This window comes from Papio anubis, chromosome 17 (genome assembly GCF_008728515.1).
Source record: "Papio anubis isolate 15944 chromosome 17, Panubis1.0, whole genome shotgun sequence".
Classification (NCBI taxonomy): domain Eukaryota; kingdom Metazoa; phylum Chordata; class Mammalia; order Primates; family Cercopithecidae; genus Papio; species Papio anubis.
This window is the reverse complement of record NC_044992.1, coordinates 37,564,857-37,592,845: the sequence shown is the minus strand read 5'-3', so window position 1 is coordinate 37,592,845 and position 27,989 is coordinate 37,564,857. Positions and strand designations below refer to the sequence as shown.

Genomic DNA, 27,989 nt, shown 5'->3' with positions numbered 1-27,989 from the left:
TCTATACTATCATCGAACTCCTAGCTTCTAAAATCATTAAATCAAACCATCTAAGAAATTATGGAATAAGACTCTGACAGACGACATCCCCCAATAAAAAATAACTCCAGAACCTAAACATTTAATAATAAGCAGCTACCAAAGGAATTGGAGATTGAACATCATCAGACAAGTTGCTACTCCTGGAAGAGAAGCAGAATATTAACATGTACCTAGAAGTAAGAAGTAAAAATTACATGAAATGGTATTCTTTTGTTTGTTTTTGTTTCTTGCTCTGTCACCCAGGCTGTAGTGCAGGGGCACGATCTCAGCTCACTGCAACCTCCACCTCCTGGGTTCAAGCGATTCTTCTGCCTCAGCCTCCCGAGCAGCTGGGATTACAGGTGCGCACCACCATACCCAGCTAATTTTTGTATTTTTAGTAGAGACACGGTTTTGCCATGTGGGCCAGGCTGGTTTTGAACTCCTGACCTCAGGTGATCTGCCTGCCTCATCCTCTCAAATTGCTGGATTACAGGTGTGAGCCACTGCACTGGGCATAAAATGATATTCTTAGAGAGGTGTCACTCCTTTCTGTATGTTTTATGAACAAGGAAAATTAAAAATATAGCTGCTTATTTTTGTAAAAGAAATCAAAGGAGGGATAAACTACACAGCAATGAAATTAATTACCTACAACATGGGTAGACATGCATGTTAAGATACAAGAAAGAGTGACACCTCTCTAAGAATACATTATCATGTAATATTTACTTTTGTGTACATGTTAATATTCTACTCATTCAAAAAATATATTAAAAATTAAGATGGAAAGGGGAAAATAAACCTAAAACTGCAAGTGTACTGCAGAAAATGAATCTAATTGTATTTCAAATGAATACCATAATTATGATAAGGAAAAAAAAAAAAACATAGAACCAATTCAAGTAACTAGTGAATACAGTGTTTGCGTTCAGTGTTTTGTCTGGACGGAATTGAGTTGGGAAGGAATTTCATACAAGTCCTAAACCTTTTTTTTTTTTTTGGTATGTTTTTTGTTTTGTTGTTTTAGTGATGGAGCAAAGCAGTTCTGAAACAATTTTAGATGCTTTATAGGTCTTAGCAAATGTGTTGATTGTTATTGAGAAGCAGAATCTCAATGAAAAAGAAAAGACAAAATAGAATGAATGAAGTCAAGAAAGGACCCTGAGTTGGGTGTGGTGGTATGCATCTATAGTTCCAGCCATTTGGGAGACTGAAGTGGGAGGATGGTTTGAAGCCACAGTATGCTATTATGGTGCCTGTGGCTAGCCACTGTATTCCAGCCAGGCCAATATAGTAACACCTTGTCTCTTAAAAGGAAAAAGAAAGAAGGAAAGAACCCTGTGGGATGGGCTTGAATTGGATGTATCATTGTGAATACATCATTTCTTATATATGTATGTGCATATGAACGTGTATGTACACATCTGTATTATATATATGCGTGTGTATATATACAAATGTTCCTCAACACAATAGGGTTATGTCCTGATACATCCAATCCAAGTTGAAAATATCATAAGTAGAAAATGTGTTTAATACCCCAGTAAGTCTATTATAAAGTCAAAAAAACATTAAGTCAAACCATCATAAGTCAGGGACCATCTGTATATGTATATTTTCCCTAGCTCTGTCAACTTAAAGGACTAAGAAACAGACACCCTAATAACAGTGAGCACATTACTATATCTAAGTGTCCAGATACCACTCCCCACTAAAAGAAACTCAGGCTACTCAGAGAAATGACTAATTTTTTGAAACAAGGAAGGGTAAGTAAAATATAAGCTTGGAATATCTTAATATGTCAGAAAATAAGGACATGTTCAAAATGACGGGGGCATATCACAAGGAACTAGCTTGAAGGGGCTTCCACTGGCCAAATATGGAAGAACTTGAGTACAAAATAATTTAGTACAGTAATGTATTGCAGACTATAGAAGAAATCGTAATTCATGGTATCATTAGTAAATTGATTAATTAATAGGGAGAAAGGAGTACTTTTGCTCATAGTAGGATGTTGAATACTGACTGGTAATTGCAGAGAAGCTGCTAGTTTTGGAAATCAGCATTTTACATCTATTTTAGTAAAGACTTGATAGGCACAAATCATTCAATGCTAAATTTAGGGGAAATTTTTGATGAAGAGCAGAATATTTCCATGGTTTTAAAGTATCTCTCCACAAACTGCTTATTAATTGCAAGGGGATAAAATAGCAATTATATAGTGGAGGAATCAGAAAACACCTTGACTGGTGCTAAATATTGATATCCCAATGAAGAACATATGGGCATTGTGTGACTCCAAATGTGACGCCCAAAAAATGACTACAACATCACCTGTGTAGTTTTCTGGCTGAGAATGTGTAACCTGAATCTAACCATGAAGAGATGTCAGGCAAGCTCAAAATGAGAGAAAGTTTCGTTTAAAAAAAAAAAAAAAAAAAAGACGTGTATGACGTGTGTGTGTGTGTGTGTGTGTGTGTGTGTATGGGTTGTATTCTTTAGAAATGTCAATGATATTTTCTTTAAAAAAGCAAAGATAATAGAAGTTTACAGATTAAAAGATGCTAAAGAGACGTGAAAACTAAATACAGCATCTGACTCCAGACTGGATCCTGTACCGGAATGGGAAAAATGCTATAAAGGACATTATTGGGTCAGTTGACAAAATTGGAATACAGATGGTAGATTAAAGCATTGAATTGATGTTAAACTTCCTAAATTTGTTAACTGTACTGTGGTTATATAAAAGAATATCCTTATTCTTAGGAAATATATGGTTATATAAGAGAATATCCTTATTCATAGGAAATATTGGAGTTTTTAGGGATAAAGGACCATGATGTATATAACTTACCCTCAGATGGTTAAAAAAGTGCATGTATATTTATATATACATATGTGTATTATTTATACACATATATGTAATTGCATTATGTTTAACTTTTACATATATGAGAGAGATTGAGAACATGTAAAATCTCAGCCGCAACCACTTACTATCAGTGGCTTACAAGAATATATTGTTTCTCACTCAGGAACATGTTGGCAAAAGGATGAACCTGGGGAATTAGATAAATCTGGGTAAAGGATATGAGCTCAACTGAATATTTGAAATTATTTCCAAAGTCAGGTTTTTTTAAAGTCCTCTATTTCGGGGCCAATTTTCAGACCCTCATTTTATTAAATATTTTTGTACTTTAATTGATATGACTTTTTAGTGCTTTTCATTCTGTATCTTTTATACCTCCATGAGTTTGTATGGCCAGATCTTTTTACATTTTAGTGTTTGCATCCTGAAAATGGACATTTACAAATCTTTCTAGTTAGTTTTTGTATGTAGAATAAATTAGGGGAGTTTTCTCCTAACTTTAAATTTTCTTTTCTCCTAAAGGCTAGGAATATATAATCTTTAGAATATCAACCATGATTGATTAAATAATAATTATATTAAAGGCTGATGTAAGACGTGAATCTAAAGAAAAACAGTAGTTGTTTTTTTTTCTTTTTCTAGCAGTACCTACTTTTTCCACATGAGGCCCTCCTGTATTTATTTCTGTGAAAGGATTAGTTTCTGTTATTAAGAAAGGTCCTGTCTGCAGGAATAAGTAATCTAGGGCTAATTTGTATTAGAATTTAATAAGACAAAAAATGAATATATGAAAAAATATATAAATAAAAGAGAGAATCTTATGTGGTTTACAGTGAATTAGCCAGGCACGGTGGCTCGCGCCTGTGATCCCAGCATTTTGGAAGGCCAAGGTAGGCGAATCACTTGAGGTCAGGAGTTCAAAACCAGCCTGGCCAACATGGCGAAACCCCATCTCTACTAAAAATACAAAAAAATTAGCCGGACAGGGTAGTGCATGCCTGTCATCACAGCTACTCGGGAGGCTGAGGCACAAGATTTGCTCTAACCTGGGAGGTGGAGGTTACAGTGAGCTGAGACTACACCACTGCACTCCAGCCTGGGTAACAGAGTGATATGCAATCTCAAAAACAAAGCAAAAACAAAAAAACAGTGAATTGGCCTAAGGATAAGTGCAGTAGATAACGGGGTTTGGAGTTACACCATTTTAGTTTATACCCTGACCCTGCCTCTTGCTAGCTTTTGACCTTTATCAAACTACTTCACCTTTATGGGTCTTAGCTTCCTCATCTGTAAAATAGGGTTGATAATAGGATCCTTCACAATAACATTAGAAGTATTAAGATAATATACATAGATGATAATGTGTATAGCACATACCACTCAACAAATATTATTATAAATAATAGAAGCAGAAATATTAAGAGCTGGAAATGATTTGTATTAACTATTTAATAAAGAGGAGGAAAATGTAATTTTAACTGAGGGCATAAGGGGACTTTTCATAGATAAGGTGGCATGTCAGCTGACCCAGACACAGAAAGGGAGAGCATTTCAGACTGAGAAAACAGCATGAAAATCATGGCAAAAAAGGGGAAATTTGCTTGTGTTTGGGGTCAAAATAGACCTTTTCTATGCTAACTTTATTTGTTAACATATTTCTGTCGGCATGTCTGAAAAAGTGTTAATAATATCTACCTTATAATTTTTTCACAGGACTTGAGAATTTAAGAGCCTAAACCTGTCAGGAATATAATTTTGAATACTAGTTTTGACATGTATTCTTTTATCAACATCATTATCAAAGGCCCAGGAACATAAGGGAAACATGGAAAGATGAATCTGTTAGGAAATGACATTTGGGTGGGTGTGTTGGGGCCTACACATATAAACAGTTGAATACCAGCCTAAGATCTTAAAGGACTGCCATTTAAAATATTTAACAAAGAGAGAAAAGTAAACAACTGTCTCCACACATAATCTGACCCCACTCTTTCTTTCATACTCCATAACCAATTTGTTGGGCCTACCTTTTTTTTTTTTTTTTTTGAGACGGAGTCTTGCTCTGTCGCCCAAGCTGGAGTGCAGTGGTACGATCTCGGCTCACTGCAAGCTCCACTTCCCGGGTTGACGCCATTCTCCTGCCTCAGCCTCCCGAGTAGCTGGGACTACAGGCACCCGCCACCACGCCTGGCTAATTTTTTTGTATTTTTAGTAGAGACGGGGTTTCACCGTGTTAGCCAGGATGGTCTCGATCTCCTGACCTCGTGATCCACCCGCCTCGGCCTCCCAAAGTGCTGGGATTACAGGCATGAGCCACTGCACCCGGCCAGTTGGGCCTACTTTTTGGAAATCACAGAATTTTGCCACTTTTCACCACTTCCATCAGTGGTCTAAGCCGCCATCAAGTCCCGCCCGTATTACTATTACAGCTTCCTACCAGATCAGCCTATTTTTACACTGCCTCACTCCCATACTGTGTAGTCTGAACAAAGCAGCCAGAAATATTGTTTTAAAACTGCATGTAGAATTCTCCAGGACTTTCTGTCTCAGTCAAAGTAAGCTGGAAATGCTGCAAGTAGAAACCTCCAAGTAATTGTTAAAGCCTATGAGGGCCTACATGACCTGCTGTCCTTTCCCCACCCTAACACTCCTTTTAAAGTACCTCAGCTCTTTCCACACTTCTCCCCTCCACCCCTCTACTCATTCTCCAGCTCATCTGGTCTCTTTGCACCATCATTCCTCTAACCCTTACTGTGTGTGGAAGAGTTTCTTTTAGTATAACTGATTACTATCTTACATCTTAAATAATTTACTTACGTTTTGTTCTTTATGTCCCCCATCTGAAGGGTAAGCTTCATGAAGACAGCTATCTTGGATTTGTTCTCTGATTTATCTTACAATAATAGCTGTTATTAGGTACTCAAACATTTGGTGAATGGATGAAGGGATAAATGAAGGATATACTTTAAGGTTAAACTGACAGCAAGTTGGGAAGTAACCAAAGATCAGATAAAAGGCTGTCGTAATAGTCTAGAACAGCAATGTCCCTTAGAAATATAATGAAAACCATGATATATTGCTATATTTTCTAACAGCCACATTTTTTTAAAAAGTAAAAAGAAACAGGTAACATTAATTTTAATATGTTTTATTTAGTTGGATTTATCTAAAATATTACTTTAGCATGCAATAATTTAAAATTCATTATGAGATATTTTTACCTTTTTTTATACTATATCTTTGAAATCTAGTGTTTTTTAAATTTAGAGCACATCTTAATTTTTACAGTGAATTTTCAATGGAAATATTGGATCTGTGTTTAGATTTAATAAAATTTACAGTTGAAAAAGTGAATTCACATACTCAAATTGTTCCAAACTTATTTTAAAAGTTTCTGATAACTGAACTGAACACCAAAAATCTTTTTCTCTTTAATATTTATATCCACACTAACAAAACTATTTTATTTTTTAAGAGGAATTTGTTTTTAAGCAAGATCTTTTTAAAGCTACATCTGTTAAGTACCTTCACTAATTCTTGTCAGCTCAGTATTATTAGCATAAAATTCAAGCCTGGGAGATGGAGGCTGCAGTGGGCCATGCACTCCAGCCTGGGCAACAGAGGAAGAACCTGTCGCAAAAACAAACAAAAAAACTGGCCAACCCCAGTGGCTCATGCCTGTAATCTCAAAACTTTGGGAGGCCAAGGCAGGCAGATCACTTGAGCCCAGGAGTTCATTCCAGCCTGGGCAACATGGAGAACCCCCAACTCTACAAAAAATATTAGCATCAAATTCAAGGAGTGTTACATATAATGAAAGCAACTCTAAATTTGGCAGTATGAAGAACGCACACTTCAAAATTTTTTCAGTTTTCATAGCCAATTTATGTAACACTATCAATAATTGAGATCTACATATTACCTTATAGTAGAAAAATAGGTAAAATCATTATTTTTTATTTATATTATGAAAAGGTTCAATTTCACTATAAATTCTTATACTTATCTAGCTTCATAAACAAACTTTCCTTTTCCTTGTAGTTTGTAGTTTAACTCATTTACATGCACTGTGATATTAATGAGAAAATGTAAATCACACTGCCATTTTCTTTTGTCTGGTTACTGAATATTAGATGCACATTCCTTTTGTTTAAGAAAACCTTCAATTGGAGTTAAAAGTACAGAAAATCTTTGTAAATCTCTTTCATATCTCAGCCAAAAAGTGTTGGCAAATAACAGCATCAGAAAATGTATTGTCTTCCTTTTTTCTTTTAACAGTTTTATCAACTACTGATGACTCATAGAATTTACGTGCATATACTAAACAGTGTTAGCAACTGTATCTATGATGCTTGTCATAAAACCAGCTTGAGAAAACTGAGCACAAATATTTTCAATATGTATCATACAGTGGAATAAAACAATAAAGCAGCCTCTTTCTTCTTTGAAAATCAATGAATTCAAATTTTGTTGTTGTTTTTAATTTTACTTTGAGTTCCGGGGTACATGTGCAGAACGTGCAGGTTTATTACATAGGTATACCTGTCCCATGGCGGTTTGCTGCACCTATCAACCCAACATCTAGGTTTTAAGCCTCACATGCTTTAGGTATTATCCTTATGCTCTCCCTCCCCTTGCTCCATCTCCTGACAGGCCCCAGTGTGTGATGTTCCCCTCCCTGTATACATGTGTTCTCATTGTTCAGCTCTCACTAAAGAGTGAGAACATGCAGTATTTGGTTTTCTGTTCCTGTGTTAGTTTGCTGAGAATGATGGTTTCCAGCTTCATCCGTGTATCTGCAAAGGACATGAAGTCTTTTCTTTTTTATGGCTGCATAGAATTCCATGGTGTATATATGCCACATTTTCTTTAGCCAGTCTATCATTGATGGGCATTTGGGTTGGTTCCAAGTCTTTGCCATTATGAACAGTGCCACAATAAACATACGTGTACATGTGTTTTTATAGTAGAATGATTTATAATCCTTTGGTTATATACACAGTAAGAGGATTGCTGGGCCAAATGGTATTTCTAGTTCTAGATCCTTGAGGAATCACCACACTGTCTTCCACAATGGTTGAACTAATTTACATTCCCACCAACAGTGTAAAAGCATTCCTATTTCTCCACATCCTCTCCAGCATCCGTTGTTTCCTGATTTTTTAATGATCGCCATTCTAACTGGCGTGAGATAGTATCTCATTGTGGTTTTGATTTGCGTTTCTCTGATGACCAATGATGATGAGGCTTTGTTCATGTTTGTTGGCCACATAAATGCCTTCTTTTGAGAAGTGTCTGTTCATATCCTTCACCCACTTGTTGATGGGATTCATAAATCTAAATTTTTTATGCAATATAGCTGGAGCCCCATTTATCATCATGAAAATTTGTTTTTTAGTATCTACCTGAAAGTCTTTTTTGACAGATATAAAAGAGTTAAAGATATCTACACTGCAAGTTTGATTTTTTTAGGCTGCAAATCAACAACATTTTATAAGTTTGGACGCCCTTTGAGGCAGTACATGCCTGAAGTATGAATTTGGTAGTGTCTCTTGTAGGATATGGCCCACTGAAAGCTATTTTAATCAATTGATCGTTGATATTCTTAGGAAGTTCTTATCGTTGATGGGCATTTGTTTTATTACTTAATTGAATGTCCTCCATTTTTTATAAAGTATGTTTCCCAGTAGTTTTGTCATAACTGAAATTACTATCTCAATCTAAAAATGGTTTTCTTTTTTGTGCAAAAATTCTAGCAATTTTATAGTTACAAATGTTGGACATTTACTTCTGGTGACTAACTTTATTGATTTTTTTTACTGCTAATAGGAAACTTCTTATCAAATTCACCGTTAATCTGCAAAAATGACTATTAATATTGCTCACTTTTTATATATTTCAGAATTCTCTTATACAGTAGACACACTATTTGCAAATTGCAATTGCATTGTTCCAGTAATATTACTAGCTAATTTATCTCCATTTTATTCTACATCAGTAGTATGTCTTCACTTTTAATTTAAATTTAATTTTGTCCATACTTATTTTATGGACAAATTTTTACTAAATAGAAAAAATAATTATAGCCTAATAAAAATAAGTATTTTAATTTAATTACTAATATGATTTACCTAGGTATCATTGTAACTCATGCTGATTGCATAAAATATTCAGATAAACCTACTGTGTATACATATTAGTTGTAAAAAAAGATTTATAATTAAATAATTTTTGACACTGACCACATCAGTTATGCGTTTATGTATACTACTCAAATGACTCATGTGCCTGACACAGACATTACAGTTCAACAGTAATATATTAAATCTTAAAAATAATATCTTAAATAAATATCTTAATATCTTAGTTGTGCCAAAACAATACAGTCTTATTTGTGAAAAAACTTACATTACTTGAGTTTTTAAACTTAAATACAAACTAATTAAAATTAAATTAAAAATTTAAAATTTAGTTCCTTAGTCAACTAGCTATATTTCAGGTGCTCAGTAGCCACATACAACTAGTGGCTACTGTGATTAGAAATGCTGATGTAGAACTCTACATCCTTTCTACTCAGAGTGGTCAGCAACAGGAGAGCAATCAGGAACTTAGAAATGCAAAGTCTCAGGTCTCATTCCAGATCTATAGAATCTGACTCTGCACTTAGTAAGTCTTCAGATGATCTGTTTGCACCTTAAAATTTGAGAAGCCCTTGTCCAGGCAATAGGCAATGGAGGATTTAACTGGGTAATCATAAATAGTAATATACCAAAAAGGTCTATGCAAAAGACACCATGAGGATAAAGTCAACCCGATATAACAGTGATAGAATGTGCAGTAATAAGGAGAGACAACAGTCAAGGCTTTGTAATTTAGTGACTGAGAGGCTGTAATGATGCAATCAACAAAATAAGACAAATGAGATTGAGGGTAAAAATGTGTGAATTCAGAGTAGTACTTAGTGTATAGTTTCCAGTTTAAACAAAAATAATTAAAAATACATGTATACATCTGCGTATACAAACCCACATGCATACATACTGAAACACCATTCATTTCATAAACAAACACCATAAAAAAAAGTAGACTACCCAAAATCAACCCTAAAAGTATCCAATTTTAAAATATGTTGGCCATGGGTACTATTCAGCTTTTCTTATGTATATAGACTGGTATTACTTTGTTAAAAGGATTTTGATGATACAGACCTATTGTTAATGAAAGAGTACCTATGCTTTAGTGAAAATACCTTTCCATTTTTCCAAAGATTGATTTCTTTTTTCACAATAAATGAGTCTTTAAAAATTACAGAGTGTGTATAACTCTTCTCTTAAAAATTTTTGAAAACTAGAAACTTAAATTATGTGAAATTTGGCAGTTTCTTTCCTTTGATATCCTTTTGAAGATCTTTACACCAAGCTAGTACAGTACTAATGATCATCCCATGTGAATTCCTTAAACATGTAGATAACCTAATTATTAAAACAGGATGTGAAGGGCTCATTTTTCACTGGAAGGATCACCTTCGTTGTTTTATTCAATCAGGGATAGCTACCAGAATACCTACTCACTGTTTTGAAAAGAATTAGCTGTACTGTTCTCTAAAACTCAAGTTTTTTTTTTTTTTTTTGAGTTTTTATGTCTTACAGAATAACCGAACTTAAGTTTAAAATCATGAGCACAATTTCCCATGAAATTGTTGTTATTTTTTCTTCAAGTTCTAACAATTTTTAACAGGCATGGGCCACTCTTTTAGCAACTTCCTTTGATCAACAGCTTTCTAAAGCCTACTCTCACACTTACATTGTTTTTAAAGTTTCTTTCAGCATAGTATTATGACCTAAGGCAGCAATGAATTGGTGAACAGTCCAAAGCCAAAATATTTAGCTTGTCTGAACCAGTCTTTGCCCTAAAGAAACGTGGGATCTTAAGCATTTGGCATATTCTCTAGGTTCAGATAAGCCCAGTTGTAGTTGGCCTCACCTGTGTAAAGGTTGGTTCAGTTCTTGAGGAGAGCGTGAAGTCCTGAGGCAGAAATGTAAGGTCAAATCAACACAGGATTCTCTGTGGACAATTGAGGTTGAACATGATGTAACAGCTAGTGCAGCTGACATGTGAGCTATCTTAGTTTTCAGATGAAGCAACAAATTAAATATATCTTTAAAAGGAACAACAATAATAAGTGATTCCTAAAGTACTTTTCACATTTTCACACTTTTAAAGATTGTTTGTGTATTTATTTAAAAAGCAGTAAAGCCTCTAATTTTTAGAATTGATAGGATTTCTCACTCTTTTTTCTCTTTAGTGATCTAAATTTTTACTAGCTTTTCATATAGCACTAGTAGGTGTTTTAAGATGCTATCTCATCTTCAGAGGGAAAAAGAAGAAAAATACATATATTTGTCAGTCTTTTCTGTTCTAAAAGCATGCTGTAGTAAAATGTTCCTGTTTCCATTTCAGATAGTCACTGTGGCCTCAGAATGTCAACTTTTATTTTCTATCAAAAACCCTCTGTACACGGATCCTTTATGCTATTCTTTTGTAACCACAGCCACATCCTACCTGCTCCCCTAACACCTGGCAAACACTAATCTATTCTATATCTCCATAATGTTGTCATTTCAAGAATATTGTATAAATGAAATTATACAGTATGTCATTTTTTGGGATTGATTCTTTTTACTTAGCAATAATTCCCTTGGGATTCATCTAGATTCTAGGTTGTTCCTTCTTACTGATGAGTGCATTTAAAACTGGTTAAATCTAAATAAAGTTGGTGGATTGTATCCATGTCAGTTTCCTAGGTGTGATAGTCTATTACAGTCATGCAAGATGTAACTGCTGGGGGAGATTGGATAAAGAGTACATTCTCCTATACATGCCTGTAATCCCAACACTTTAGGAGGCCAAAGCAGGAGGATTGCTTGAGACCAGGAGGTCAAGATCAGCCTGAGCAACAAATCATGACTCCATCTCTACAATTATCTTAAAAGGCTTTTTTTTTTTTTTTTTTTAAATATATACTTTAAGTTCTGGGATGCATGTGCAGAAGGTGCAGGTTAGTTACATAGGTATACACATGCCATGGTGCTTTGCTGCACCCATCAACCCTTCATCTGTGTTAGGTATTTCTCCTAATGCTATCCCTCCCCTCGCCCTCGATCCCCAGACAGGTCCCAGTGTGTGATGTTCCCCTTTCTGTGTTCATGTGTTCTCACTGTTCAATTCCCATTTACAAGTGAGAACATACAGTGTTTGGTTTTCTGTTCCTGTGTTAGTTTGCTGAGAATGATGGTTTCCAGCTTCACCCATGTCCCTTCAAAGGACACGCACTCTTCCTTTTTTATGGCTGCATAGTATTCCCTGGTGTATATTTGCCACATTTTCTTAATCCAGTCTATCATTGATGGGCATTTGGGTTGGTTCCAAGTCTTTGCTATTGTGAATAGTGCTGCAGTAAACATATGTGTGCATGTGTCTTTATAGTAGAATGATTTATAATCCTTCAGGTATATAACCAGTAATGAGATTGCTAGGTCAAATGGTATTTCTGGTTCTAGATCCTTGAGAAATCTCCACACTCTCTTCCACAATGGTTGAACTAATTTACACTCCCACCAACAGTGTAAAAGCATTCCTATTTCTCCACATCCTCTCCAGCATCTGTTGTTTCCTGACTTTTTAATGATCACCATTCTAACTGGCGTGAGATGGTATCTCATTGTGGTTTTGATTTGCATTTCTCTAATGACCAATGATGATGAGCTTTGATTGGTGTACCTGGAAGTTGGAAAAGGCTTTTTAAAAAGATTTTTAAAAATCTCTTTGAGAAAAGAAGTTATAAAGCTCTTATAGTGATAGACAGCAATCTGGTTGAAGAAACTCATTAAACAAACTTAATGGGATTTTTTTTACACTAATTCCTTTTTTGTGATTCAGAAAGTGACTCCTGTATTCTCCACCATTAGACTCTGCCCAAGAAACTGCCTAAGGTGAAGACAGTGAGCTTGGAGAAGGAACACCAGCACATAGCTTTTGGACAGCCCAGCTGGCATTCCTGTTTGCACAGATACCAACTGTACCTAGTGATTCATTAGAGGTGAATGTAGCCTTCTAAGCAAGCATTGACAGACAAAAGTGTCTATTTCAAAATTATCATTTCCAAATAGTTGTTGGTCTTTTTAATTGTAGAAAAGATCTTACCATCTTAATGATTCTAAGATAAATTTTATTATCCTATTTATAATATGGAACTCAATTTAGAATCACAGAATTTTCAATGTTGGAAGATTCTGCAGTTCTTCATAGGAACCTTCCAGTTCATTTGATTATTGCCTACAGTAGGTTGGCCTATTTAGAACTAATGCTGTTAAAGTTCTAGGTTCCATACTGTGAGTCACTTATTTTCTGGCTATTTAGGGATCACATGTCATGCTTTATCATCAATTGTTTCACATAGCCCTGTAGTAACTTATAAGGGAGACTTGGTAAGAGAATTTAAGAAACATTTTTAAATGCATGCTTTATATGGAGTCATTGTGAATGCTAAACATACAGTTCTACAAGGAGCTCTCAATCTAGTAAGGAAAAATAAAAATAGAGCCAAATCATCACTTTCTAGAAAGCATTTCATAATAGGTGCCCTGTCGCTGGTGAGTTGTTAGAGGCATATCTATATAGAAAAGTAGGCATTAGTCCCCATAATTTTCTTTGCTTTACTAGAAACAAACAAATACGCATCACTAAAATTCCATTATTCAGTTGCTAAGAACATCTTTGAAAGTATATTTTAAACAACTACTTAGAAGCTGAACATTTTGCATTTCTTAATGTTAGAGCAATATAAATTAATTTGGCTGACAAACTAGTAAATTTTACCCAAGGAGGAAGTAGTGATAAGGCAGTTGATACTGTAAAACTCTTATCTTGGCAGTTTACTATGTGAGAAACACTTTCTGTCCCTTACTTCAGTATGGGACTCATGACATTGTGTTAAATGATTTATTCACAAGCTATTTTAGAGTTAAAAACAAGACTTCTCTAGTCATGCCTAATCCCACATAAATAAATCACTCTGTTTGAAAATATTACTTTGATTAACTGTCATCCATATTAGATATCAAAGATTGTCTGTAACCATGGATTTGAAATTAAATTGTGAACTTCATCGCAGTTCTTCAGTATTGAAGGCAGCTGATTTCCTAATGTGGTTGCTAGTGGTATTCTGCTGCCCCTGCCACGTGCCCTTTATCTTGTCTGTGTCCCCTTCCCACCACTGCTTTTTCCTCTTTCCTCCTCTCATATTCTTAATCACTGTTTTTCCCCTTTCACTACTGTAATTATAAGATCTCTTTACGCTGTAGTTATTAACCCTATTTCTGCCAATTCTGGGGCACATATTTCCCTCTGTCTACAAATTGCCTTTCTAATGTTTGTTTGTTAGAGATGGAGTCTTGCTGTGTCGCCCAGACTGGAGTGCAGTGGCATGATCTTGGCTCACTGCAACCTCCAGCTCCTAGGTTCAAGCGTTTCTCCTGCCTCAGCCTCCTGAGTAACTGGGATTACAGGCACACACCACCATGCCTGGCTAATTTTTGTACTTTTAGTAGAGACAGGGTTTCACCATGTTGGTCAGGCTGGTCTCGAACTCCTGACCTTGTGATCCACCCGCCTCAGCCTCCCAAAGTGCTGGGATTACAGTCTGATTTTTTTTTTGAAGTTTTTAAACATAAGTGTTTTTGTGTTGTCAAACCTTTGCCTTTATGATTTTTCCTTTTTTATAACTTTAAGTTCATTCCTAGCCATATTTCAGATATATATTTATGCACATCCCTGTAATATCTTTAATTCATCTAAGAAATTATTTTGTTAGACATATGGTATGAGATGAGGGTCTACACTTTACACTGTTTTTCCAAATAGTTGTTGCAACCACTTTTCTTTTGTGTTATCACCATTGTCATAGATTAAATTCTTACATAATATAGAGTCTGTGTGGGGCTATCTGGTCTTTCTAGTTGCTTTTTCAATACATATTTATTAGGTAAATGACTGTTTTATCTAACTCCTCTTTGGCCAGTACCAACTATTGCTGCTTTATGAAAGCCTTAAATTCTTGGGCCGTGTTTCCTCTTGTTTCTTTCTTTATTTCTTGTAGTTTCAAAATTTGCTTACCAGTTTTCACTGATTTATTCATCGACATCAACTTAAGAATCTTTTTATTTAGCTCTTGTTATGTCTAGCTTTGAATTTAGAATTCTTGGTCAAGTTCCTCCAAAACAAAATTTGATGAAATTTTGATTCCAATTTAATTAAATCTCTAAAGGTTAATTTGGAAGGAATATTTTTATGTTTTAAAGACCAGATCTCCCTTAAATCCCAAATTTCAGATGAATTCTAAAGTTTAATACCCCAAAAGTTGCTTTTGAAGTGTACCATTTTTCAATGAAAAGAGTTTAATCTTCAATTATGAAAGGAAATTTCCAATACTATAAATTTTCCCTTTTGTGTAACCAGAATTGGAGAATTAGGAAAGTTTTTTTTTCTTGTTTTTTTTTTTTTTCTTTGTCAGTCTTCATTAAACCAGAAAATACTTGTTCAGGGTTAAATATATTTTTCAAAGAGGGTTATAACTGATATTTATATAGTGAACAATTTTCATATGATAAAATTTATCAATTAGGTGTATTTTTATATCTGTCCTTGATTAGGGACTTCTGTTTATAAAGAAGATTGAAAATTGTTTCTTTGATTTTCTTTGATGGTCAGAGGCAGAAATCAATTTTGCACCTTTTGGAGAGTGAGGCAGCTGCAGGTAAAAAAAGTTGAAAGCTCTTGGGAAGGTTAATTAGAGCTAATTATAATCTGATTGACCTGCTTTTCTTCCAAAAGCTTAACCTATCTTTCTTTGCAAAATGAGGATGGATTTTACTTTATCATACAAAATAAAGAAAATCTTTGTTTCTTGAAGTTCTAGATATCCGTCATTATTACACACTTTAAAAATAAGTGTTGCTACCTAAATTGTGGAATCAAGGATTAGGTAAGGTTGAAAAAGACCTTCAAGATTATTTAGTCTTAGAGAACATGCACTGTATTTCTCATGATGGAAAATTGTGTGGTTTTTTTTGTTTGTTTGTTTGTTTGTTTGTTTTGAGACAGAGTCTCTCTCTGTCACCCAGGCTAGAGTGCAGTGGTGTGATCTCAACTCACTGCAACCTCCACCTCTCAAATTCAAGAAATTCTCCTGCCTCAGCCTCCCAAGTAGCCGAGATTACAGGGTCCTGCCACCATACCCATCTAATTTTTGTATTTTTAGTAGACATGAGGTTTCACCGTATTAGCTATGCTAATCTCAAATTCCTGACCTCAGGTGATTCACCTGCCTTGGTCTTTCAAAGTGCTGGGATTACAGATGTAAACCACTTCGCCTAGCCGAAAATTGTAATTTTTAAGGAATATAAACTAATGTTCATAACTTTAAAATCGTATATATTTAATGAAAACAAGAAATAAAATTGACAAGTATAATTGTCATTTTTAGTATTGGTATTTTCTTCATTCCACTTAGTCTTATTTGCTTGATAAATACTGTAAAAAGATTTTTAAAAATTTATATAAAAAGAATATAATGCAGCCAGACATGGTGGCTCACACCTGTAATCCCATCACTTTCGGAGGCTGAGGCAGGCAAATGTCTTGAGGTCACCTTGAACCTGGGAGGTGGAGGTTGCAGTGAATTGAGATCACACCACTGCACTCCAGCCTGGGCAACAGAGTGAGACTGTCTCAAAAAAAAGAGTATAATGAAATAATTTGCCTGTTATTATATGGTGTTTCTCAAAGCATGGTTTATGATTATTATTTTAATTGTTAAATGAAATGTAATTCTAATATTCCCATAAATCTGAACCCTTTTTTGAAGAAATTTCCTATGAAAGCTTCTTGCCTAGTAAAGTTCCTTAAGGCAGTTTATTTATATGAAAAATGAAATAGTCATTTTCATGGTTTGTCAACTCAGTTATATCTCATTTTATGTTAAGTAGAGCACCTGCTCATATTAGATAGGGTTTTTACTCTCAGACAGATTGTGTTCTAATTTGGGCAGTCAAGACCCTTTGATTTTAAAAGTTGGGTAATAAAGCATTTTAATGACAGTTCAAGATAGCAGTAAGAGTACTAAATATATGATTAATTACAGATGAAAAATATAAAAGATAAAAAAGGAGAGAAAGATCATTTATACAAAAGTAAACTGGAAAAAACAGATAAGGTGAAATCTAAGAAAGATTTTGAAGGACAAGTAACACCTAGATGATGGAAAAAGGTGAAAAGTGTATATACCTAGAGGATTAATGTGACCCAAAGTGTCTTGGAAGTGGAAAAATTTCATCTGGTAAATGTGGTAAGTTAATGTACTTGGATATGGGAATCATCTGAGAGTTAAGTGGACTAAAGCTAGTAAGTGGGTTGTTTTGGAATAGGTAGTAGAGAACTTTGAAGAATGAAGAATGAGGATATATTTTATCATGTACCATGTTCTTAGGTTTGTTACCTAAGGTGGTACTTCAGCAATATTTTGAGGAAATCAGTCTTTCAGAAGTATGCAGAATACATTACAGTAAAGAACACAATAGGCAGGGTGATCACATATGTGATTTTCATAGTACCCAAGCGTGAGGTGATAAAGACATAAATCAGTAATACAGTGTTTAGAATGGAAATTAAGCAATGGCTGCAAATTACATTATAAATGAAGACTTCGCAGTGGTTAATTACCGGTTAGGTAAGGAGGAGGAGGAGTTGGCTAGATGAATCATGAAGGGGGAGTGAGGAAAGAGAAAAGAAAGCATATGTCAGAGGTTTATTAAAAAGTTCTACGAATTCATATTCTCCCCCATACACATTCATGCCTGAGGAGTGATTTATACCTTCATTTGTCAATATCTGCAAAGCATTTTGGGATTATCCATTGATAGGTATATTATATATATTTTAACAAATCAGACTCATAAGTTAAGGAAGCTAGATATAACTTACTTTTAAGCATTTTAATTCAATAGCCCTTTTCCTGCAGTAACCCTTAATCTTTTTCACAAGCTGTAATAGTACCAAGACCAAGAAGGGCTTTCCAAAGAGTGGATGTAGGAAGCTGATAAGAGAAGTATTCTTTAGGGCTTGGTAGCATAGGTTACATTGCACAAAAACAATTTCTCTTTGCAGTCACATTTTTCTCTGTCACCTATTGACGTTTTGAAAGATTTACTGATGAACTTAAAAATTGCAGAACTTTTAAAGTTGGTGATGTGAATGTGTTAGCCTAATTACAGATGGGCCACTGCAATTAATGCTTTTTCCTTCTACTGTAGGGAGCCATTCATTACAACTCATAACTACAGGAAAGGGCTTTGCATGATTGTTGCTAACATTAAAAAATACATATGCAAATTGTGTTTCCAAACAACTCTCCAAAGTTCAAGAGCTGGTGTTACTAATTGAGTGCCTCAGGAAAACCCTTAATAAATTATTTTGTCTAGCTCTCTGATCACACAGGTGATTATGTATATTTTTTTCAAGGTGAGAAAGAGGAAAAGGAAAAAATTGTGCCAAGAACTACAGTAGTTTCTTCAATTCTTTTGTGAGAGTAGTTTTGAACTAATAAAATAGGTGTGATTTCCCATTATAAAAATGAGCAACTGAGTCTTAGAAAATTACACAGCCAGAAAATTTTTATAAAGTAAGATTCTGATCTGAGATTCTAACCTAGTTATGTCCTGTCCAAAGCCCATGCTTTTTCATTCTAGATCATGTTACCTTGTGGGGGAAAAGTGCTGTATGTGGAAAAACACACAGCATATTTATTGTCCTGTGTGTGAGCTGTTACTGTGCTTTGTCCCAACAAAAGTCCAAAGTATTGGTAGCCTACAAAGATTTTCATTAGTTCAGATTACGTTTTCAAAAAAGACTTCGGTCTGATTTTCTTTAAAGATTCATTATGTAATCGTGAGGCAGAAAAACCTCATTTTATCAAGGGACAGTGTAAGTTGAAGACATTTCCTCAGTGTTGCCAAAATAAAAAATAAAAAAAAGCTAGAGATTTTACTTCATAATTCAGGATTCCCTTCTAGTACATTTGCTCACACTGCTTAGTATTAAAAAGCATAATGCTTTTGTGGATTTTCTGACTTACTACTATATCTTCGTTTTTCTTTTATTATCTAACCTGCTAAACTGAATTGAACTCTATCTAGTACATCGTAAATCAGTAAATAGACTACAGCATTTTCCCTGATAGGATTTCAGTCTCATGGTGAGGTACCAGGAAAATTCTGGCTCAATTGTTACTGACATAGGAGGCTGTACAGTTATTTATTAGAAGACAGCCTGGGAGGAAAAGAGAAAATGGATTTATGTGATCTTGTATTGCTAAATACAGCACACTGCTGTTATCTTTTCTTTACTGCTTCCTCTAAAAGTCATCATTTCAATGCACTAATCTTTTAAACAGCCATTCAGTGGTAACTGGGCTAGAACTTTGCTAAGGGGTCACATTCACCAACCTGACAGTTATATATTTACAAAAGAAATAGCATGAATTTATTCAGCATCAAAACCTCTGCATCTTTTACCACCCAACTACATTTCACACTGTATTACCATCAGTGCACAATAATGGCTATATAAATTCCATCCAGATTCTTCATTTAATTAACTAGCATTCTTTGAACAAAAATAAAAGTGCTGTTTTTATAGAGGAATAAAAGCTGCATGAAGTGAGTGTGAAGAAGACAAATCATCAAATTAGTTATTCTTCATTGCAGCTATGGAGAATTTTCTGCCCTTCCTCTTTCTCTTTAGAGGCTTTTTTTTTTTTTTTTTTTTAGCTTGATTGAATGAAAAATGGAGAGTGAAGCAGCTTCAAATACACATATTATAATGACCACATCATAAGCTCATCCAGGACTGGGCACTGATAATACTGTCATCTGAAAGTGATTTTTAAAAAATATTTTCTGTAGTAGGCAGGGTAGTACAGCATAGTAGCCAAGAACGTGAACTTTATAACTAGACTGCCAAATCTTAGCTCTGTCACTTATTAGGTTTGTGATTCTGAGTTAGTTACTTAACTTTCCTGTGCATCAATGTCCTGTCTATAAAATGCAGATAATAATAGGAGGATAATAATAGACACATCCATGGCAGTGTGTGGATAAACTGAGATGATGGATGTAAAACATTGAGAATAGTACTGGCACATAGCCAGCCATTACCTCCTGTATGCACGGCAGCAGTCTGGTGTGAAGTTGATCCAGCTGTGTCACTAGAGACTCTCTTGATCATCTGAATGAAATTGACTGATGTGGTAGACTAGGTTAATGTACCTATCTTTTCCAGATATTTCTTTCCAAAAGTGTTCTTTTATTATAAAACAATTACTTTCAGATACAAGGAAATAAAGTTCTTTGAGTCAAGGGCATAGAAGGCAATCGGTTGACCACATCTCTCCATCTGGCACCCTGCTGTCAAATTTAGCTTTCTAAAGCACTGTTTTCTCATATCATTTTCTGCTCAGAAACCCTCAAGTCTTCTTCAGACTCAAGCTCCTTTCCCATCATGCCTGCCATTTCTATCAGAGCCTGACTCCCTCCCTTGGCACGACCTTTTTTTGTCCATTACTCCCCTATAGCAAGTCTCTACTCCAATCATAATTGATCTAGTATTGTTTCCCAGTGTGACACATTTCTTCTTGTCTCTCTTCCTTTGTTCACATGGTTCTCTTTTGTAACATCCTTTTTTATTCATCCATTTATCTAAGTCATACCTGATGTTCTAAGTTGAGACAGAAAAGGAGAGGTTATCTTTTACCCTTTTGTATTTTTGTCATAAACATATTTGCTACATGCAGTGACTGCTAAATAAATGCTATTGATGAACTATCCTATTGGCTTTACCTTCAAACTATATTTAGAATCTAACTGCTTCACACCAACTCCACCACTATCACCCTTATAGAAGCTACAGTTAATTTTTTGCCTGTCTCCTTTTTCTTCTCCCTGCTTCCAGCCTTGCCCACCATCTACAGTCTATTCTCAACACAGCAGCAAAAGTAACATTTTTAAAATTTAAGTCAGATCACATTGATTCTCTACTCAAAACCCTCCAATCATTTCCTGTCTCACCCTGAGTAAAACGAAAGTCCTTGCAATGGCCTACAAATTCTCTTAGCCTCTGCCACTTCACTCTACCTCCATCCCTATATTCACTCTTGTTACCACTCTGCCCTCATGTCTTACTACTCCCCTCTTCCTGGACCCTACCGCTCCTACCTCTGCTACACTGGCTTCCTTGCTGTTCTCTGGAAGACGTAAAGCACAACTCCATCTCAGGGCCTTCACGAAAACTGTTCCCTCTTCCTAGAAAGCTTCTCCTTGGGAAATCCTGACTCCATTCCTCCTGCAGGTCTCTGGTCAGTTATCTTCTCAATGAGACATTTACGTCTTATCCCTGATTTACTGCCTATCTCCCCAAACTTAGAGTGTAAATTCCAAAGAGCAAGAGGGAAGGCTTTTTGTCTATATTGTTTAGTGTCTACCCCCAGTACCTGAAACAGAACCTGACACATAGTAAATACTTAATAAATCAGTATTGAATGTATGAATGAAAAACTGACCCTTAAGAATATGCCAGCGTTCCTAACCCTCCCAGCACTTCAAATGTGTTTAGGCTCAAACAAAAGCAAATGTCCCTTAACAGCTCTGAAAAAATTAAAATAGCCATAGTTTAATATTAGCCATGGCAATTGGAGCAGAAAGTTCTATCGCAGAGAAAAGAGATTTCTGCATCAAGTAAATAAAAAGAAACGGTTTACAGTATAAGAAGTGCCATATTAAATTATATTGGTGTCCTGGGGGACTTTCTTTGACCCAGTCCCAAAGTACATTTTTTTCCCTCCAACTACATTTTGAGAGAGCAAGTGGTTTTGGCTACCCTATCCTCTTCCTAAGATGGAGGGTATAGCTGTATGAGGAGTTTTTGTTTTTTCATTTAGAAGCAGAGTAAAACAGTAGAAAGACAGCATTAATGATGCAGTCAGGCAGACCTAGTTTCAGATTCTGGCTGTGTGGTCTTGAACAGGTCATATAACTTCTCTGAGTCTGTTTGCTTGTGTATGAAATGTTTTTTGGTAATGTCTTTCTCTCAATATTGTTTTAAAGATTAAGTAAGAAAAGACACGTGAAGCACCTGAGACATAACATGTGTTTAATAAATGTCTTGTGAGCATTGCATTCAACAACACAATTATGTACTTTGCTACTAAATGCTACCTTTTGACTTAAACTGAAAGTGAGAAGTAGTAGATAGATTGATGTCCCTGAGATAACTTTGGTGTCCGGAACTTGGTCCATGGAGAAGCCCCATAACACTACTACAAATCTCTCCGCAGCATCTGATGACACTGCAAGAGCCTTTTTAGAACATGAGTCCTACCACCTACTTGAGTTTTGTTGTAGCCTACTCTTTTTATCTTTTGAGACCATTCTTATTCTTCTGTTTTCCATTTTCAACTCTCTTCTACGTCCTTTATTTTCAAAATGTTATGCTAGGTATATGAAGTCAAGAGTTTCCATACTGAAATCAACAAAGGAAAAACTAAGATCAGGCAACTACCTCATATAATAAAATAACATAACTATTAATTTTCAAATTGAAAAATAAAAAGAATATGTATATTGACTTTTTGGAATTGTAACTTCCAGAGCAGGGAAAATATTTTGTGTAAACCTCGGAAGTATTTCTTACATATTTTTTAAATGACATTAATTTTGAAATCTTTAGGAAGCAAAAGCTGTAGTTGAAGAAACAAGAGCCCTGCGTAGTCGGATTCATCTTGCTGAAGCTGCGCAGAGACAGGCACATGGAATGGAAATGGACTATGAAGAAGTGATCCGTCTGTTAGAGGCCAAGATTACAGAGTTAAAGGCTCAGCTTGCTGATTATTCTGACCAAAATAAAGTAAGCAAAGCAGTCATCTCTTCCAGTTACCATGGTTTCCTTGCCGTTGTCATGTATCCTGTTTTCATTTTCTTTTCATCTGCTCTTCTAAACTAGGTCAGTGTTTGTCTTCTATTATTCAATGATAGGATGCTGTGTCCTGATGGGGGTAATGTAAAGGTCTTGAGCCTTCCTTTATCCAGATGGCTTTGGGATGGAAAAGCATGTGCCCCAAATTTATTTAGGTCATCGGTCAAAATTGTTCAATTCAGGTATTAAGTCCTGGAACTCTTTAACATTTAGTTGATTACACTGGTTTTTTTCTTTTGTTTCTAAACTTGCTAATTTGTTTTATGGGAATGGGAGGAGGGGAGTCTAGGAATGGGTATGCTCTTTGATTAGAGCATTCAAGGAAGCATAAAAGTGAAAGAATGTTTGCCTAATGCCTAGATAATTAATGGGAAGAAACTGAGTTTGAATTTTTTTTAATGTAAGGTGTACTAAAATAGTTTCCAATAGATGATTTTCCAATTTCAATAGCAAAATACTGAATTTTTTTCAGAAGCCAGTGTGAACTTTTTGTTGTTGTTGTTGACACAGAGTTTTGCTCTTGTCACCCAGGCTGGAGTGCAATGGCGTGGTCTCGGCTCACTGCAACCTCCGCCTCCCAGGTTCAAGTGATTCTGCTGCCTCAACCTCCCAAGTAGCTGGGGTTACAGACACCCACCACCACACCCAGCTATTTTTTTTGTGTTTTTGTAGAGACAGGGATTCACCGTCTTGGCCAGGCTGGTCTGCCCTCCTGACCTCAGGTGATCCACCCACCTCGGCCTTCCAAAGTGCTGGGATTACAGGCATGAGCCACCACGCCTGGACAGTGCAAAGTTTTTTATGCAATTTTTTTTACATAATACATACTATATTCAGTGAAGAGGCTTCAAAAAACTATAATAGTCATATATATTTTTACTTTACTGAATTAAGGTAGAAAATCGAATAAATTGAAATAAATATTCATACATTTGTTCACTTATAAACATAACTGGTTATTTATATCTCGAATCCAATCAGTTTCTAAGAGAACATAAAGCAAATCTGAATAATTTATGACTATTTATTTAAACATTAAAAGGTTAAATACTTTAAATATACCACATGAAAATGAAACTGGTGTTAGAAATGCAAACTACCAAAGAAAATTTGAAATCTGTTAAAAGTCAGTAGACTATTTCTCACATCTGTTCACTTAAACCAATTCCACAAGTAGGCTGAAGTTCCCATCACCCTTTGATAATACCACAAGGCCAAGAGGAAAACATTTAGTTGAAAAAGCAGCAATATTTAGGAATATTACATATTTGTTATTTGTGACCTAGTATTTACATTCTGAAAATAGATATGTGATAATGTTATGTAGCTTTAGCCTGAGTATGAAAATACTTTGAGATTTATCACAATATCAAAAGTATTATTTATTACGGTTACTTTTGAAGTGAAAAATCAAGAGTGTTTAATATTTTAATTTTAAATAATATAACTTTCAAGAAAGTTCACATAAAATTATTCATTGTTTTTTGTTTTTTTTAAGCTTGGGTTATTTGTAATCTCTTCCAGCTCTTAACTGAGAAACATTTTTGTCCTAAGTTGCCTGGTAATATAATTAATTCAGTTTTTCTCTCTTTTATCATAATCGGGTTCTCATGCCATTTCTCTTAACAAGACTCTAAGCCAGTAACCTGTCTCTGAAAACAGTCTTTAAAAAGTCTTTTTAAAGAGCTATTAATATGAGCATCTCAACATTCAACATTTTCTAAACCCAGTATCAGTGGGAAAAAAAAAGGAAATCTTTTTTTTTTTTTTTTTTGAATCGTGAGATTGCTTAAAGAGACATTGACCAAGATGTTACAGAATTAAGATTCAAGTGTCTATTTGTAGGATAACAGATTCTTTTTGTAACAATACTTTTATTTTTCATTATAACTTTTTTTTATGTTATTTATTTATTTATTTACCTTTTGGAGTTTTTATTCACCTTCAACGTAAGAAATAAAACATTACTAGTACCTTTGAAGACCCACAGTGTTTCTTTCCAGTTGCATCTCCCACCCTTTCCCTCAGAGAGAACCACTTTCTTGGATTTATTGTTAACCATTTTCTTGAAAATTTTAGTACTTGTGTATATATTCCTTAACAATATGTTGTTTAGTTTTACCTGTTTATCAACTTTATATAAGTAGAAATATACTCTATGTATGATTCTGACCTGCTTTTCTTCACTCAACATTTTGTTTTTGCATTTCATCTCTTTGAAGTTTTTAGCTAGTTCATGTCTTCTCATTGTTTCTTTGTACTCTATTGTGTGGATATACTACAGTGTAATTATCCATTCTGCATTTGATGGACAGTGCAATTGTTTCTGTTCTCTTCTGTTATAAATGGTGCTAAGAACATTTTAGTACGTGTATCCTGCTCCACATGTGTAATAGTTACCTGCTAGGAATAGAATTGCTAAGTTGAATAATTGTAAGTTTGGCTTTACTAGGTAATGCCTACTTATGCTTCAAAGTATTTGAACTAATTTGTACTCCCACCAGTAATGAATAAGAATTATTGTTTACCCCACATGCTTGCTGATGCTTTGTTTTATTTTACTTTTATCAATCTGGTAGTTATAATACGTGTTGTCATTATAGTTTAATTTGAATCTCCCTGGTTACTAATGGCTTTGAGACAGTGATATGCTGGGACCAACTGACACTAGCTCATGAGAGCTGATTGCATGCATCTCTTCTCAACTCCATGTACAGTGATATCAGGTTGGTAGCTTGAAATCAGCCATAATGGAGTTATTTCTACCCATAAATGTTATAAACCAAGGTTTCCTCCTGACTGGTAGCCAGTTGAGCATATATTTATCTCTTTATTAGGCGTTTGTATTTCTTCATGAAATGCTTCTTCATATCTTTTGACCCTTTTTCCCGTGGATTAGTTATCTTTTTCATATAGATGTGTAGTGATTCTTCTGGTTACTAATCCTTTGTTAAATTATATGTTATGAAAATATTCTTCCAAATTTCTAGCTTGCCTTTTCACTGTATGGTAAAATGGACAGGAGTTTCTAATTTTCATGTAGACTAACTTAAAATCTTTACCCTCATGTGTCTTTTTAGAAGTCCTTCCATTTTCAAGGATATAAAGATATTCTTTTATATGTGCCTCTAAAAGTTTTAAATTTTGATCCTTCTGTAACTGGTTTTGTGGCAGTGTATGAGGTGAGGATCCATTTCATTCTTTGTTTATTCAAAATGAATAACTATGTCATCACCATGTTTAAAAAGCCCCTTGTTTCCTAGGTGATCTACAAAATAATCTCAGTCATATATCAAGATTTCATATGTGTATGAATCTGAGGTTCTCTATTCTCTTTTGTTGGTCAATGTATATTCCTCTGTGAATAACACATGGTGTTGCTTACTGTATCTTTTACAGTAAGTCTTGATATCTGATCATCCTGCCTACTTCTTTTTCTTCAGCAATGTGTTGGTTACATGACCCTTTGATTTTTTATTATCTGTTTTAGATTCAGCTTATCAATTCCATCAAAAGAAAAAAATGTATCAGAATTTTCACTGAAAATGTATTAAATATGTAGATTAAATTGGGAAGAATTTACATATTTATGATTTTCTTTATTTATGAACACCACTGAGGCACAGAAAGGTTACTTTCATTGTGACCAGATAATCTAGTTTATAGAATAATAACTGTTTGAAATTTGTTGACATTTGCCTCATGGCTTACCTTGGAGTCTGTTTACAAATGTTCAAAGAAAGCTTGAAAATAATTCTGAACTTGTTGGATGCTGTTGTTCTATATAATCCACTAAATCAGGGTCATTAATTGTGGGGTTCAGTTCTTCTCTGTTCATCTTAATTTGTCTGCTACAGCCATCATTTACTCATAAAAGTGTGGCAAAATCTCCCTTTTGGCTTCTCTTTTTAAAATTGTTTTGTATATACTTTGAAGTAATGTTTTTAGGTGCATACAAGCTTGGAATTGTGTTATAATTCTTTTATGAAAATGTCATGACTCTTCAATCTAGTAATCCTCTCTACCCCTTAATGCTTATTTTTGATTGATAATAAATAGTAACACCAGCTTTCTCTTAGTTGGTATTTGTCTAAATACCATACATTTACTTTCAACTTTTCAATACATTTTAATTGTATCTATAGTAAATAACATGTAGCTGGATTTTTTTCCCATCTTACTAATTTTTGACCTTTAATTGGAAAGACCTTCCTATCTACACTCTTTTATTTGCTCATGCACTTGGCCTGATTTCTGCCCTCTTATTTTGTACATTTTATTTTCCCCATGTGCTCTAGTTTGTAATTTCCTGCCTTTTCTAATTTTTTTTATTGGTTCAGATTTCTCCTATGTCACCTTGCCCCATTACATTCATTCCTCTCTGTTGTTTTCGAAGTTACACATTCTGTTTCTAATTTTTAATGATTATCCTAGAAATTTTAACATTCTAATTTAACTTCAATTATAAAATTAATCAGTACCTTTTTGCTCTTCTTCTAAATATTATAAGCACTTTAGAACACAAATCCAATCATCTCTCCTGACTTAATTTCCATTTTTGGCAGTATTTTAGTTCTTTCTTTTCTTTTAAGACCACAGATTAGACATTATTTGTTTTGTGTGGTCAGCATTTGCTTAACAGACTCCATGTTTAACATTTTCTGTTAAACGTTCTTACATCTCAGACCTTCTCACTTTGTTGCTTTCTTCATGAGCATGTATTTTAGAAATTCATGTAGTAAGGATCTGATGATAAAAGCTCTCCACATTTTATTTGTCTGAAGAACATCTTTATTCAACTCTTGTTCTTGAAATATATTTTTGCTACATTTAGAATGTTAAGTTGGCATTTAATATCTTTCACTGTTTTTATTTCATGTCTGTGATGTCAGCTGTCAATCTGTCATTTGTTTGCAATCTGTTTCCTTCTATATGATTTTAAGATCTCTTTGGCTTCAGTGTTCAGCAGTTTGACTATGATGAATCATGTGTTGACTTACTTTAATGTGTACTG

At 34.7% G+C, this 27,989-nt stretch overlaps 1 protein-coding gene and 1 long non-coding RNA gene across 5 annotated transcripts in view; one reads left to right on the top strand and one right to left on the bottom strand.

Moving 5' to 3' along the window:
- The window catches only part of STXBP4 (syntaxin binding protein 4), a 194,643-nt gene that overhangs the window by 81,621 nt on the left and 85,033 nt on the right, over positions 1-27,989 (top strand). For all 4 annotated transcript variants that reach the window (XM_021929068.2, XM_021929067.2, XM_021929065.2 and 1 more), the window contains one exon: positions 22,730-22,906. In XM_021929068.2, coding sequence (XP_021784760.2) covers positions 22,730-22,906 — 177 coding nt within the window. The remainder of the gene's footprint in view (positions 1-22,729; positions 22,907-27,989) is intronic.
- LOC108582645 overlaps positions 1-27,989 on the bottom strand; it is a 93,817-nt gene that overhangs the window by 22,330 nt on the left and 43,498 nt on the right. The gene's annotated exons all lie outside the window — the stretch shown is intronic.